Below are 16,940 nucleotides of genomic sequence, written 5' to 3'. Positions count from 1 at the left end.
ATAATATCACCAAAATTCTGATTTTTTTTTTTCTTTTTTGATTTGTAATTCACTCCCCCGCAGATTCGTTGACCAGCATTTTTTTTTAACTGTAGAGGCCCATCAAAAAGATAGAAAACAAAATTTCTCTACTCACCTTTCCACTCATCTCTTTTTTTAGCAAAATTACAAAAATATCAAGCATCTATGCTAAAAAAACCCCTAAAAATTAAAAATTACTATATATACATATTTGGATGCCATTTTGACAAGTTCATACCAAGTGAATTACAAAAAACCCGGTATTCTCCAAAATGCAGGTTCATGTAAAATTCAAGTAGAAATCAATTCTACTTGAACAAGTTTGTTTATCCCTACTCCTAATACTTTAAAGTTCTTTTTATAGTTTTTTATACATTTTTAATCACTAAAATATAATTTAATATACATTTTGCACTGTTAATTTTGCAGGAAATGATTTATCATACCAGAAACTAGAAAGAGACATAGGAACTCTGCCAGAGCTGCATTACATGGAGAATGATGATATTCCTACTTCTGCCTTGGAACTAGAATGGGACATGGAGACAGAGTTAGAGGAACTTGGAGCCGAGCAATTTCAATCTGAAGGTTTCATTCACTGCCATGAGAAAAACAATGATGCAAATTTCTCGCATACAATTGCCTCCAATCAACTATCCATTTCTCCCAAGGGACGTTTTCAAAGACTAGAGGAAGAACCTGAATACTTTTCTCATTTTACAGAATCAAAACCAAAGACATCCTTGCACTTTTGCACAATTATTAAAGCTTTTTTTATATTTATTTTTACTTTTCTTATTGGGATTTTAGTAGGATATTTTTCAAAAAGAAATCCAACTTTAAGTAATTGCTTTTTACCAAATGAACCTGACTCATCAAGTGAAGTTCACATTATTAACGACATAGTAAAGAACATCACAAAAGAAAATATAGAGCAATTTTACAGGTATGTAGATCTTTCATTTTAATGTGACTGTATGGTTTCTTTCTATTAATACAAACCATAATATTAAATTAAATATATTACTGGGTTGCCTTTTTAAATTTTATAATTTATAAAGGGAAAATAATTTATTGCTCTATATTAATTAATTAAATAGTGTAAACATATCAATATGTCACCTGTGGGTTTTTGCTCCATCAGGTAAGGAAATATGATTTGAGGTATTTTTCACGCTTTGAACAGTGGCTAAGCATATTTACTATGAAAACTAAATATAGAGGAATTAAATCTAATTTTGGATTTTGATTATGACAAAAAAATCTAAAATTTTGATTTTGCTAGAATTTTCCAGTGCTAAAATTGAACAGTCTTGAATTGTGGGGTGATCTGTCCTTGCAATATTGTAGCATAAAAAGTGATTAAAAAATCACTACAGGATATGGTGATTGAAAAATAAGAAAGTCAGCTTACCAAACGAGTCATGTTTTTATTATATTGAATAAGAACTGTGATTATCCAGCTTATTGTTACTGTGAAAGTCAAACTGTGAGGAAATTCATAATTGTATGGTTTGGCCACTAGAAAACCTGGTCAGATTTCACGGTTTTCAACTATTAGGTTGAGCAACGCGTCAAAATGAGCTTATGGGGAAGAATCTCAGGGGTAGATCCCCATCTTATGTGGCTCAAATAACAAAATGTGGAGCTGCCTCAGTGACTCTTTTGTGTACATCTTATTTAAAAAACATATTTTAACCCCTTAAGAATCCATCAAATTTGTATGTTGATAACCAAGCCTCATTTTTTATAACTGACCAGTGTCTTTTTATGAGGTAATAACTCTGGAATACTTCAATGGATCCCAATGACTCTGAGAATGTTTCTCATGACATATTTTACTTCATGACAGTGGTAGAATTTGTTTGATATGACTTGCATTTATTTGTGAAAATATCAGAAATTTGTCAACAATATTAAAAATGTCACAATTTTCAAACTTTTAATTATTCCCTTTAAAGCACAGAGTTATGTCATACAAACCTTACATAAATAAATTTTAGATGTGTCTACTTTACATCAGCAGAATCTTTGGAGAAAAAAATCTTTGGAAGTTAGAAGGGCTAAAAGTTGATCAGTAATTTCTCATTTTTCCTACAAAATGTACAAAACCTTTTTTTTGGGGACCACATTACAGCTGAAGTGAGTTTGTGGGCCTACATGAAAGAAAATACCCAAAAGGACACCATTCTAAAAACTGCACACCTCAAAGTCCTCAAAACCACAATCAAGAAGTTTATAAACCCTTCTGGTGCATCACAGGAAATCTTACTTTTTGTTTCAAAAAAATGTAACTTTAGACCCAACTTAAAAAGAAACAGGAGAAAATTGACCTAAATACACCATATGGGGGAAAATTACTGTTTGGGCAAAAGGCAGGGATTGAAAGGGAAGGAGTATCATTTGACATTATAAATGAAAGAATGGCTGGACTCAACCCTAATGTGCCTAAAAGGAGGAAACCTTCCACAAGTTACCCCCCCCCCCATTTTGGTAAAAAGACCTTCAAGAAATGTATCTAGATGGAAGATGGGCACCTTGAACTCTCAGGTGCTTCATAGAAGTTTCCAACTTAGAGCCATGAATATAATAAATCATATTTTTCCCATGAAAATGGTATTTTAGCCCAAAAAATATTTTCACAAGGGTAAAGGAAAAAATGCACCATGCAATTTCTTGTGCAAGGGAAGAAGTGCCACATTGGGGTTGAGATTTTGTTGGAATAATTTGAGGGTGCCCTGTCACATTGGCAGAGCCCCTGAGGTGCCAGAGACACAGAAAAACCCCATAAGTGACCACATTTTTCAACCTACACCTCTCAAATAATTAACCTAGTAGTGCAGCGAGCATGTTGACACCCCATGTGCCTCACAGAAAAATATACCATTTGGTGAAGAAAGAATAAATTACATTTTTAGCACTTAAATGTTGTTTTAGCAGAAAAGGTAGAGCCCCTACAGCAGGACATCCCCAGTAAATGACCCCATTTTATAAACTACATCTTTCAGTAAATTCATTTAAGGGGGCATTGATCATATTTACACCATGGGTGTATACCATTGGACAGCAAAGAAAAAATAATTACATTTTTACCAGAAAAATTTAGATTTAGCTCCAGATTTTACATTTTCAAATGGTTAAATGGGTAAAAATGGCACCAAAAATTATCACACAATTTCTGTCGAAAGTGGAAATACCCCATACGTCGCTGCACAGTAATGCTTAGCCACATTGGCAAGACTCAAGATGGACAGAGCACTATTTGACTCCTGAAGTGCTGATTTTCCTAGTAGCATTAATAGTTTGCTGACTTCACATACAGAGCAACTAAGTGCTAGATGAGCAGAATAGCCCCCTCAAGTGACCCCATTTTGAAAATTATACCCTTGCTAAACATGTGGATGCTAAATTTAGTTTAGACACACTGGGGCTCAGAAGTGAAAGCGGCATTAGGATTTTGGAGTGCAGAACTTTCTGGATTTCTATTGAGGGGTGAGAAAGAAGTCATTTCACTTTTGAAAAGCCTTTGCAGTACCAATAATGTGGAAGCCCCCTATATTTCCATTGACAGATGATGGACCTGAGTGGGGACTTTCTTTTTTGGTGTATTGAGTTGAAGCTTTAGCTGGGAATATTTTACCTAACATTTGAGATCACATTTAACCTGTGCTATACGCTGAACACTTACATTGGGACGTGATTCAAATGAAACCTCTGAGGGATGCATTCACAATCACTATAATGAAGCAGAAGAGTTACTCTCTAGTCCTTCTGGCCTCTGTTTAGTGGTGTCCTTCTTTACAGAAGTGCAAAAAACTGTGGCCAACTACGCCACCTAAAAAGACAGATATTGCCAGAACATAGGTCAGACGGCATCTTTAGTGCCTCCATAAGCCTCATTATAATACATCTTGTGCCGGGGGTTCCATCTGAATCATGTATTTCAGAGGTTTACATGGTAGAGAGCGGTAGAGCGTAGAGAGAAAGATAAATATAAGTAAAGATATACTGTGATGTTTAGGGTGGCAGAAAGAACAAATCAACAGCAGATGAAAAATTGGGTTTATTTATTTTTACACCATTCCTCATGTGGTATAAGTTATTTAGTTGACTTTATCCTTTGTATCTGTGCAATTACAGCAACTCCAGATTTATATCATTTTTATGTTTGGCTGCTGTCACTTTCTAAAAGATGCTTTTCTTGTCAAAAACTAGTTTTTGCAATGACATATTTTGAGAGAAATATTTTCCTATATTTCTGTCAACAGTCATGTGAGGGTTGGTTTTTTGTGGGACGAGTTGACGTTTTCAAGGAACCATTTTTGGCACATAACATTTTTTGATTGCTTTCTATTCTGATTTTTGTGAGGCACAATGACCAAAAGGCAGCAATTCAGGAATTGTATTTTGGAGGGGCATTTATCCGCTGTTTAATGTATGGTAAAATTGCTAAGGCAACTTTATTCTTTGGGTCAGTAAGATTTACAGAGGTGCCACATTTATGTATTTTTTTCTTTTGGCTTGCCACTAGTGTTGAGCATTCCGATACCGCAAGTATCGGGTATCGGCCGATATTTGCTGTATCGGAATTCCGATACCGAGATCCAATACTTTTGTGATATCGGGAATCGGTATCGGGATCCATATTAATGTGTAAAATAAAGAATAAAAATAAAAAATATTGATATACTCACCTCTCCGACGCAGCCTGGACCTTACCGATGTAACCGGCATCTTCCATTCCTAAGAATGAGCGCTTGAAAGACCTTAGATGACGTCGCGGCTTGTGATTGGTCGCGTGGCGGTCCAGGCTGCGTCGGAGAGGTGAGTATATCAATATTTTTTATTTTTATTCTTTATTTTACACATTAATATGGATCCCAGGGCCTGAAGGAGAGTTTCCTCTCCTTCAGACCCTGGGAACCATACAGGATACCTTCCGATACTTGGTGTCCCATTGACTTGTATTGGTATCAGGTATCGGTATCGGCGATATCCGATACTTTTCGGGTATCGGCCGATACTATCCGATACCGATACTTTCAAGCATCGGACGGTATCGCTCAAAACTACTTGCCACTTTTACACTATAAAAACTATTTTATTATATTACAAAAAAAATATTTTTGCATTGCTGTATTCTGAAAGCTATAACTTTTTAACTTTTACACTGATGTTTTTGGATGGCAGCTTGTTTTCTGTTTGAGACGACATTTTCAGCGATACCATTTTTATTTACATTCATCTTTTTATCGCATTTTATTCCAGTGGTATGATGAAAAACCATAGTTTGCGAAGTTTATTTTTTTATGGTATTAACTGAAGGGGTTAACTAGTATAACAGTTTTATGGATCTGGTCATTTCGGACACGGTGATATCAAATATGTGTCCTTGTTTTTTTCACACAAAAATGTGCATTTATTGGTAAAATATTGTTTTAGTTTTGTAATTTTTGGGGGGGACTTTCAATTTTTTTACTTTGATCACAGAATTGCAATGCACCAAAATTGCAATACATTATACCTGTACAAAAGCTCATAGATCATGCTCTGAGCATAGTCATCATGGCAATTATGGGGCCCTCATGATAGCGTCATGGTGGAACCAATCTGAAGCAAGAGGAAAAACTCTCCCTGCCTCCTAAGTGTTGCTCTTGATCACAGTATTTAGGGAGTTAAACAGGCACAGGTGGTGCAGATACGTTTTTTGGCTGTCACAGCAGGAGCTTGGCCATTAGCAACTCCAAGCTTCTGCAGTGATCGATCAGATTGACTAACCAATCACAGCCCTCTAAGTGTGGGTGCCAATGGCATGGGTCCCGACTCCCTATACCTCTTCCCATGCCACTCAGCTTACATTTACAGCTGTCGGCACTGAACTGTCATGGAATGATACGGGTTAAATGAGATGTCACAATATTTTACAGTAAAATAAAGCTGTTTATAACACTAAAGCCTGTCCTTATTTCATTCCACTTGTTGTTTAGGCAGCTTGAATCTCCTAACAAATTCCCTTTTAGATTAAAAAAGCAGCAAAGTACAAAAAACAAACACACTGCCAAATTTGTCCATACTGCACAAATGGGAAAAGTGGTCACTAATGCGTTTATAAAATAAAAACATTAAACATTTTCAAAATTATAAACATTCTTGTGAAAACCTATACAGATGTGTTTCTCCAACTAGGGTAAAAATGTTCATGTAAATATATTTCATATGCATTTTGTGGAGCTAAGTCATATTTGATACACAGTTTCATGGTAAAAAAGACACTAAAACATTGTACAAGATAGTAAATTGATGTCAGCCTAAAGACGACGTATACTACTGCACAGGATTACAGCAACAAATCTAATATCTCAGAAAATGAGGTCCACAATTTTTTTCAGATGGAGAATTTTTATTCATGTTTTAGAATGCTGTAGACAGAGTTAAAGTCTTTTAGACTGCTGTTAATTTATCCCTATGTGTATTCCAAATTTCTCCCTAGGATGATGCTTCCAGCATAGCAGTTTTTGATTAAAAACATATCTATTTCAGATTCAACTGCTTGTGCTGATCATATAAAGTGGCTTGAAAAATTGACTAGTACTTATTTATAGCTGAACTTGTCATGAGTTGTCTAATGATTCTACTCCAGAAAATATCAACGTTTACTGTATGTCAATAAATGCTTTATCACAAATGAATCCCTCAAATTATGTCCCACAGATCATGAACGAGTATTGCTAGGAGCGCTTGCTTCATGATAGCTATGCAGTATAAACAGGCTGCCGACTGCACGACGAGTGAGCAAAACTCTTGTTCGTCAGGAGAAATGATCTTTTGTACTGCACAAAACATCAACTTTTTCGGCAGTGCATCATCCAGTGTAAAAATCACTCTTGCAGCTGAAAAAAAATTGCAGTCTATGTTCACTGACAGACCTATTACTGATCATTCAGTGCATATCCATAGCCGGTTTGGACTGTGTATAAAGGCTAGCAATTGACAGCTGATCGGTGGTTATTTAATGACCATGTCGGCGAGTGTAAACTAATCCTTTGCTTCTGCATGGCTGCAACAATGTCCTGTTTACTCCAGCAAGGGAAATAACATTTATAATTCTTATTTCTTGCTTCTTAATTTTCCCCAACACATTAGATAGTTGTGGGCTAAAAGGTCAATCAGCTGAAAGATATCTATTCTGCCTCCCTCATACACAAGAATGTTGAGCTTGACTGATTATTCCTGCGTTCTTCATGAGAGAATTGTTGCCATACTCCTATGACAGTGGCTTTTCATAATTCTGATCCTTTGGCTCTTGAGAAGATAAATGTGTAGAAAAACTTGGCACTCAATGGTTTATGAAGAAGGATAAACCATTGAGCTACCAAAAATGGTAGCTATAAGCGTTACGTGCCGCTTTGGGATGCGGTCAGCCTCACTGTGCTTGGTATGAAGCTCCAGCGTTGGTGGCGTTCTATGACTCTTGGGAGTGCGCTACCATTTCTTCCCTACCGCATTACATTAGCGACTGCATAGTTCATCAGAAGGGTAATCAGTCAGACTATCTACATAGACTCACTACTCCAGATAAACTGAATTGCTCTGAGGAAGGCCCAAAACTGGACCGAAAACGTTCAGCAATTGATCTGTTTGTCAGGATGTGAAATAAATAGTCTTATCCTTCTTCATAAACCATTGAGTGCCAATGTTGAGTGCCAGTGTGTTTTTCTACACATTTGCTAATATGGGTTGGAGACCCTACTTGATCACTTACATTCATATTTTACAGAGTGCCGTGTATTTTTCATATCTTGAGAAGATAAGACAGATTTCTTCTCTTTTTTTCTCTTGTTAGGGAATCATCACATGTATTCAAGTTGTTTTGCAGCTGCAAATCATGCAGCTACAGAGACAAAAACTAAATCTCTGAGCAGTCACAAATACTCGGAGACCACCCGAGTATGTTCAGGAGAACCCGAGCAATGATTATACTCGCTCATCACCAGTCCTAATGTGTATGTCTGTTTTCTCAGAATTGGCCCATCTTGAATTCCCAACGCTATAAACTTAAAAATCTACTTTTGCCTAATTTCAGACTATTCGTTCAAGCTGAATGCAAATGTTAAGAATGCGACCCGTTTTCCTTTAAAACATGTGCCCTATTGACTACAGCAGTTCACCACTTATCTTGATCCACTAGCAAACAATATTCAATGAACAAGACTAGAAGATGATGTTAACCTTTGCTACTTCTATATCTTCACACAGTATCGCACAGTATGTCAGATGTATTGCTTAGTCCTAGATAAGCTATAACCATAACCTCTCTCTGGACTTGCAGAGGCAAAAAAATCAATTTGACTTGTTTGACATGATCTTTCTTCAATAAATCTATGCTCCTTGAGGTCAAGCAAATCGTTTGACTTTAAACATTCAGCAATTGTTATTTTAACATCAACTACATCACTCTTCCTATCTCCCTGTATACGACTGGACTAGTTCCATTGATTTCCAAAGTTGAAATCCAACTGTCTATTAAACATTTAGGTAAGCTGTTATCGTACTATTGTAATAGTCTTGATAAAACTCTTCAATGATTGCAATTGTAATATATTATGCATTCAATAGAGATGAGTTAATTTATTAGAATGGAATTAAATTCTACCTGAATTTTACAAAAACCCGCATACGTACGAAAATGCAGATTTAAATATATATATTTATTTACTTCTCTGTGTGTTCAGCAGAATCTCAGCTGTTTGCAACAGTTTTGCTGAACTGAAAAGGACCATCAAAAGGTTAAAAATGAAAAAAATATTCCTTATATTCATCCTAACACTCCTACGACTTCCACTCCTCACTCTCACTTGTCTGGTCCTCACTATATCTTCTTATCATTGTCGGTTTTGCAAAAATTTCAGCTCTGATGAGAATCAGGACAATTCTGCGTACAATCGTGTAAGATCATGGTGCATGTCCTGGTGACATGATATAATGACCTTACGCAAACCTAAGCAGAAGACTTCGGGGCCTTATTAGAGCTGGAAATCCGAGCATAGCATGAGAGGCCTATAGATTTTCATGCAAATGATGTGATAAAAAGCTGAGGTGAAGACCGGACAGGTAATGATGAAGAGCGCAGGGGTCAGAGAGTGGTTGGTAAGAGGAGTATAGGAAGTGTATTCATTTTTTGCATGTTATTATGCTCTCGAGTCAAAATGAACCCAAAGCATAAAGAAGGACATGAAAATCACAGAGAATAACTTCTCTGCACATCGAATTTTCTGCGAAAATCTGCATGAACAGGCAAATTCGAATTTTCCTGATCCGGACAACTTAAGTATTCAAATGAATGTAATCTTTACAGAAATGAATGCTTTGAAAACATAATAACCAATAGCAATTAAAAAAGCAAGAACTGATTTTATCTCATGAAAATGTAAAAATGTAGTAATGTAATGTAACAAAAATGCACACAAATAACGATACACATGGGCAGTTTCACGAGATTATATCATGGTCATGCTTTAGTGTCTGTATTATAACTGCAATATCCAGACCTTATTTTCAAAAAAGAGAAACATTAGAGTTTTTGGTAAAATTTCTATAACAACCTTTATTGAAACAGACCATCAAACATATATTAACAAACAAGATGTAAAAGATGTGATTAAAAAGGACACCAACACTGGCTGCACTCAGTACTAAATGTAATACTAAAGGTCTTCAATCACCACTGGGGTGCGTCCAGCGGTGTGCCTCAGTCTGGGTAAGATGACCCTTTTATTCAATTAACATAGGTTGATTTTTGTGACCATATGTATTAAGGGGGCAGTATGGGAGAGGAATCCCCAGAGAAGATTCTACAAAAGCCACTGGGCTATATTGATTGATGTCCTCCCTCTATTAACTTTTGGGAGCAGGTGGATGGACATTTTAGGTGATGGGGTCCTTAAAATTTCATGTTGATTGAAGCCCTTTAGAATTACATTTAGTACTGAGTGCGGCCAGTGTTGGTGTCCTTTTTAATCACATCTTTTACATCTTGTTTGTAAATATATGTTTGATGGTCTGTTTCAATAAAGGTTGTTATAGAAATTTTGCCAAAAACTCCAATGTTTCTCCTTTTTGAATATAATTATCATGGAGTGGTATATAAGTAGCTAGGCATTAATTGCTTGGCATACTGAACAGTATGAGTCTGGGTACTTTTGCAATATCCAAACCTTTTATGGTTCTTCATCTGCAGCTTTGATGGGACTTTTGTGAACAGGAACAGGAACATTTTTCATAATTTATACTACATAGTGACCTACATGACTAAATCTGGTGTATAAAATGCAGGTTCTAAAGGGAACTTTACACCATTTTTTTTAGCTTCTAAACCCTGCCCATCACCTTTAAGATCATGTTAATGGGGTCTACAACCTCAACATCCTCATAGGTGCCCCTTCATTCCTCCAAAAATGTTTTACAAAAGTCTCATGCTGCATATAAATTGTATGGTCCAGACCAATGGTCAAATCCAGATTGAGATCAGCACTTCTTCTCTCTGAATTCAAGTAGATGACATCACTACATCAACTACTCAGTGCAAGTCATCTCGTGCTGGGGCAGTGGAATCAAAGAGCTGCGTCAGTGTGCCTAACTCTGCCATTTTGAATAGCCTAGGAGCTGGTGACTTAACTTTTCGGCCCCAGTCTTATTCCACTGTGGTGATAGGAAGAGTGCTGGATAGTGTTTGTAAGTGGGAAAAAAATGGTAATAGGTTCCCATTAAAATTCCTTTTAAGACATTTCAGAATTAATCAAGGCAAACATGCAATAACAATGCAAACTTAAAAATGTTTTTGGACACAGGACTAGTGTTGAGCGATACCGTCCGATACTTGAAAGTATCGGTATCAGATAGTATCGGCCGATACCCGAAAAGTATCGGATATCGCCGATACCAATACCCGATACCAATACAAGTCAATGGGACACCAAGTATCGGAAGGTATCCTGTATGGTTCCCAGGGTCTGAAGGAGAGGAAACTCTCCTTCAGGCCCTGGATCCATATTAATGTGTAAAATAAAGAATAAAAATAAAAAATATTGCTATACTCACCTCTCCGACGCAGCCTGCACCTTATCGAGGGAACCGGCAGCCTTCTTTGCTTAAAATGCGCGCGTTTACTGCCTTCCGTGACGTCACGGCTTCTGATTGGTCACGTGCCGCCCATGTGTCACCTCTCCGACGCAGCCTGGACCTTACCGATGTAACCGGCAGCTTCCGTTCCTAAGAATGAGCGCTTGAAAGACCTTAGATGACGTCGCGGCTTGTGATTGGTCATGTGAGCGGTCACGTGACCGCCATGCGACCAATCACAAGCCGCGACGTCATCTAAGGTCTTTCAAGCACTCATTCTTAGGAACGGAAGCTGCCGGTTACATCGGTAAGGTCCAGGCTGCGTCAGAGAGGTGAGTATATCAATATTTTTTATTTTTATTCTTTATTTTACACATTAATATCGATACCGATACCGATTCCCGATATCACAAAAGTATCGGATCTCGGTATCGGAATTCCGATACCGCAAATATCGGCCGATACCCGATACTTGCGGTATCGGAATGCTCAACACTACACAGGACAATACAAAAACATTTTTTGATTTTTCCTTTAGGGCAGAGACAGACTGCTATGTTTCTCGTGCAAGAATCGCAGTGTATACCTCGTACTAGCTGTTGGCTCCCCTGACCTGAGCTTGACAGCTGCAAAGTAATCCATCACGCTGTCTTGCTCAGGTCAGGAGAGGTGCCGGCCAGTTCGTGCAATGCGATGCGATTCTCGCACGAGAAATACAGCAGTCTGTCCCTGCCCTTAAGGATGCTCTCTCTTATCAAATCTTTAGAAAAGTACTAGTAGATGAGATCTCCTGAATGTGATTGGAAGGGTTGAAATTTTTGCTGCATAATCAAGAAAATTAGAATTCCATTCAAAGGAGATTACTATAAAAAGTGACTCTCTTGATGCAAACTGGCATTGATTCTAAAAAACTATGTGCTGCCTGGCTCCTGTGAAATCTTGACTTTAGCACGCTATATGCTAGGTTTTTTTTTTATAATTTATAAATGCATGTTCCATTAATGATAAAAATTTGGTTTCTGTATCATAGTTGAGCAAATCTCACAAAACATTGCTCAATTTGGGGTGGAGCGGTGTTATTTTTTACATTAACTTCAATGCAATTCTAATTTGTAAAGAAGGGGTTAAGAAAAAGGTAAACTCTTAGAGACCCTTTCATCAGGATTTTATGCACCAAATTGGCATGTATGTGAATGTGCTTTCACATACAGACCCCCTGATGAAGGCAACGTGCCGAAACGCGCATCGGGTGCTGGACGCCATTCCAGGAGACCAGGTACACATTATATTGCTCTGTAAGTATTTCATTACACTTCATTCCTTTGATTTTGAGGCTAGACTTAAAAGTATGTAGCTTACAGTTACACTATTGTCTTGGTCTAACTAATATGTATGTGGAAACACTGACTCCTACTGGCTCTTTGGTAATTTGCACTTTTGCACTTTGAATAGAGTCAATAATTTTGCACTTTTACTTGTAATTATAATTTTTGTTACACACTTTTACATGGATTTGTTGGAGAACTTCTATATATGCACTTTATAAAGTTAATTTTTTTTTACAGTTTTTGCACATTATTCATTAGCACTATATGTGCATTATATATATATATATATATATATATATATATATATATATATATATATATATATATATATATATATATATATATATATATATATATACCAATAAACATCAGTAAGCCAATTATAAATTTCAGTGTACTCTATAATTAATGTTATACTGGATTTACTTGCATCTCTATATTAACATACAGAAATTGTTTTCAAATATTTTTACTACATGTATGGATCTTTTTGATCTCATTGTTTTAAGCTATTATTCAATAAAAATTATATGATACTAATGTTCTTAATATAGTTTGGACTTTTTGGTCGTTTTTTTCATTTGTTCTCTTGGGGTTATTGCTTGCATCACCGGCTGTCCTTCCAGCTATTGGATCTACCGCCTAATAATTTATACATTTGACATATACATAAGGTAATTAATTACTTCTTTTGGGAGGTATCCCTGACTCGTGTTAATTATTCATGCCGATTTGGCATGATAAAAAAAATCACAGCATGCTGCAAGTGGCTCCAGAATTCGGATCACAAGCATCCATGCAAGTCTATGGGTGCATGTGAAACATTGGAGTTCAACATCTGTGCACTCAGACAATGTAGAAATAGGGGAAGAAGCTAAGTTCTCCATCTTCTCCACACCTGTATCTCGCATGTGAGAGAATCGGATCAGATGACCCTCATTTCAAACTGTGCCAAGCATCATTAACATAACTGAGCCTATTCTCTCACATGATAGAATTAATACTCTTGTGACCTCGGCCTAATGCTAACTGAATACCTTACCATTGTTATACAAAGCCATTTTCCTGCTTTAGAGAAATACGTAGTTGAAATTGTTTGCTAGTGAGTTGCAAGTACAGGGGGTGGGCAATGCATTTGCAACTATCTAGCCTATTTCCTGCCCACTGCCAACCTCCTTGCTCTGACAGGTCATTGAAACAAGGAGTCACTTATCAGTCATGCATGGATGTGGAAGAGAGGCAGGAGAGCTTTAACTGCAGTCCCCACTGCACTTCATGCTCATTAGCATACGTCATCAAATATTTATTTTTCTAATTCCATAAAATGAATTTGTCAAGGACAGGTTCTCAATAAGCTGCCTTTTCTTCAGCCTTCTACATGCATGTGTAGCCACCATCCATCCTTACGTCGAATCCTTCTTGCGGCTCATGGTGGGTTCTCTTTTCTGTAGCTCTCATTAACTAGGCCTGATATTTTCACACGACTCTTCACATACATCATTAAAGTCGATGTATGATGAATCCCACACAACTGCGTCGGGTTTCTTTAAAGGCAGTGCAAGAAGAGAAAACTGATCAATGGATCAGGCTAAAGTGGAACATGTATGTAAAGAGCCGAGGAGAGGTTAGTATAACAGTTTTTTTTGTTTTTTTAATTCTTCACAGTTCTTTTTTAAAATCCTTCTCATTTTACCAGATTCACACAAATTGAATCCCCCCTCCCCAAATTTAATTCTAGCAAATCCAAATTTTTCATTATCTTCAATATACATTTGTCCTATGAATCAATTCCTTCTTCTCTAAAGGCAAGTAATACTAGTAATAAATATACATTTTTAATTCAAATAAGAAAAACGGTACAAAATTTTGACTGTCTCAGTTCTGGGACCCTCTCTGATTACATGAATGTTGATCTTGAGTCCCATGTTTCAATGTAGCGACTATGTGTATACTCGTGCCTCTCCCTTGAAATGAGAGAATTTTGTCATCAGTGATGATCCTAACAATGTATCCACATTGGTCAGACACTTATTACCTATCCTGCGGTTAATTCAAAAGTTGTGATTTGGGTATAAACCGTTGGAGGAGTGTTAATCTAATATTAGTATTGAGATGATGGTGGTCCCAGCAGCAAGATTTTGTGAAAAGTGCTATATTTGATACCGTTACATCTTTTCTTTCAGTAACATCTATATTTTCAAATAATTGTAAGCAAAATTAGAACATGAGACTGATGTGTCACAATCAAGATTGTCACACTATAGTAGAATCAGAACAATAATAAGAACAGATATTGGTGCTTTTTTTCCCGCATTCTGCACATTAATTGACTTCATATTCTAGTATCTTGTAACTGAATACTAGAAACATCACACTCTAAAAGCCATTCTTGGCAGAGTCTGCATCTTTTATTCTTTCTTATGCCTTTGATTCATTTTATTACTTGTGTAATAGTCTTTTATCTATTTATCTTTCAGTATATGATATACAGCAAAACATGTTTTCATTATGATTTTATATGCCTTGTCCACTGAAGGTTATGAACCAGCCAACTAAAATATCATTAACTCAGTATAGGAAATCATTCACCCTCATTACGATGTCCTTCATTGTAGCAATTTTTCTTTGCCATGAGATTACTGCACGTTAACCATCTAGGCTATAATTTAACATCCTTTCTTCTAAGAGAATATCTTTAATACTTTCAGAGCATACTTTAATGCAGGTACTGTATGCTTAGAATAGAAAATTATGCAAAGTAGTTTCTTAGGTTGCCGTATATTGCAAATCTTGTAAATTATTTGGTGCACATGCACAAAAACTAAAATGGTGCATTAAAGACTTTGATTATATGAATGGCATTAAATAATGTATTTGCAATTAAAATTATGCACGCTTTTTCATAGCACAGCCTTTCAAAGAAGCATTCAGCATTGTTATGCAAAGCATATCTGTGCTGTGTTTCATATATGACATATATAGTATAATAGGGAATGTTCTTCTCATTGTACAAGAGAACTGGCTTTAAAAAAAACATAGTTCAAAAATAACAATATCTCAATCTTATAAGACAATAGATGAAATGAATACAATTTTGTAATTTGATTACTTGTATTGACCTGTGGCCTCATGTACACTGACTGTGGTCTAGTACTTGATGACTTTGTGTCTGCAGGCACAGATTTACCACATGGATGTGTCACATGTGGGAATCATTAAAGCAAACCTGTCATCAAACTTCAGAGCTCCTCCACAGGCCGCCCCGGAGCACGAGAGTCTCATTAACTTAAAACTGCAAACAAAGATTAAAAAACCACAAGACAGATTTATTGAACCTACGTATTTTAATCAGTGTAATAGTGTCCACCTGACAACGCCTGTAGTTTACAAGGGCACAAGGAGATGGATCGATATACTATAACCTGTAAGTACAATATCTTACAAGGTTCATGTATGAAACACAAAAGTAATGTCAATGACCCAAGAGACAATATTACACCAAATGTGGGCATCCCCACATATGGTAAAATGACCCAAATTAGACAAATCCTATAGCAACCTGGTGCACTCAAATTACATATCAAGAAAAAAGTGGAGGAATATATAGTCCACACTACTGTGAATGCCTAACAATGGAACCACAGGTCATAGGGGCCAGTGAAGAAATATAATGTCAGCTGTGGGGAATAAATACAACCAGGGAGGAACAGGAGGCAGATTTTCAAATACCCAGCACTGTGGCATCAATTGGTTGGGGAGAACCTGTAGGAATCCAGGGTGTGCTTGTCAGAGACATAAGAATGCTACCCTGAATCAGGGGTGCAGGGAGAGGCCCACGCATATCGCTGTGAATGCAGCTTCATCAGGGAGAGGTGCTAACTGGTGTCAGGAAGTACGTATACAAGTAGTACCAAAAGGAATTGGTTAATTGAATAAATAATTACCGGTGTGTTCGACATGAAAGCGGTGAGGACGTGTCGCCAATGGGGTTGATCAACCTCAAGTATTTCCAAATGGCAATAGCATGGAAACCGCACATACGCGATGATAAGGGCAAAACTGGGAGCCGTGCAGTGCCAACAAGCATAGAATATGCTGTAGGACGCATGCACTATTGAAAGCATGGATATAGAACAACATGGGTAAAGCAAATGGGCTAACTATCAATGAGGATGTATTGCTTATGAATGTGAGGCACTGCTGTACTATAGCTATGTGCATGAGTGTCAATTAAATCATAACAGCCCCAGCTAATAAATAGAAGGATATATGTGGTTATAAGGTATAATGGTAATGTTTGACAGTGCGGTCCCAGCTGTCTTCTTGTCATTGACCATGTCACCGTGTAGTTCTGGGCCAATTCCTGACCTTTCTCATAATCATCCTTACCCAATAATGTGAGATCTTGTAGCCCCAGACTGAGGAAGATTGACATCCCAGCCTTGTGCAGGTCTACATTTTTTTCAAAGCTCT

The 16,940-nt window shown here is 36.9% G+C and overlaps 1 protein-coding gene across 1 annotated transcript in view; it reads left to right on the top strand.

Annotated features, from left to right (window-relative positions):
- The window catches only part of NAALADL2 (N-acetylated alpha-linked acidic dipeptidase like 2), a 1,269,517-nt gene that overhangs the window by 420,844 nt on the left and 831,733 nt on the right, over positions 1–16,940 (top strand). The window contains exon 2 of the mRNA XM_077290507.1: positions 451–967. Within this exon, the coding sequence (XP_077146622.1) occupies positions 451–967 (517 nt within the window). The remainder of the gene's footprint in view (positions 1–450; positions 968–16,940) is intronic.

Source organism: Ranitomeya variabilis, chromosome 2 (assembly GCF_051348905.1).
Source record: "Ranitomeya variabilis isolate aRanVar5 chromosome 2, aRanVar5.hap1, whole genome shotgun sequence".
In the NCBI taxonomy this organism is placed as follows: domain Eukaryota; kingdom Metazoa; phylum Chordata; class Amphibia; order Anura; family Dendrobatidae; genus Ranitomeya; species Ranitomeya variabilis.
The sequence above is the reverse complement of the archived record's forward strand: the minus strand, read 5'-3'. Positions and strand labels throughout refer to the sequence as shown.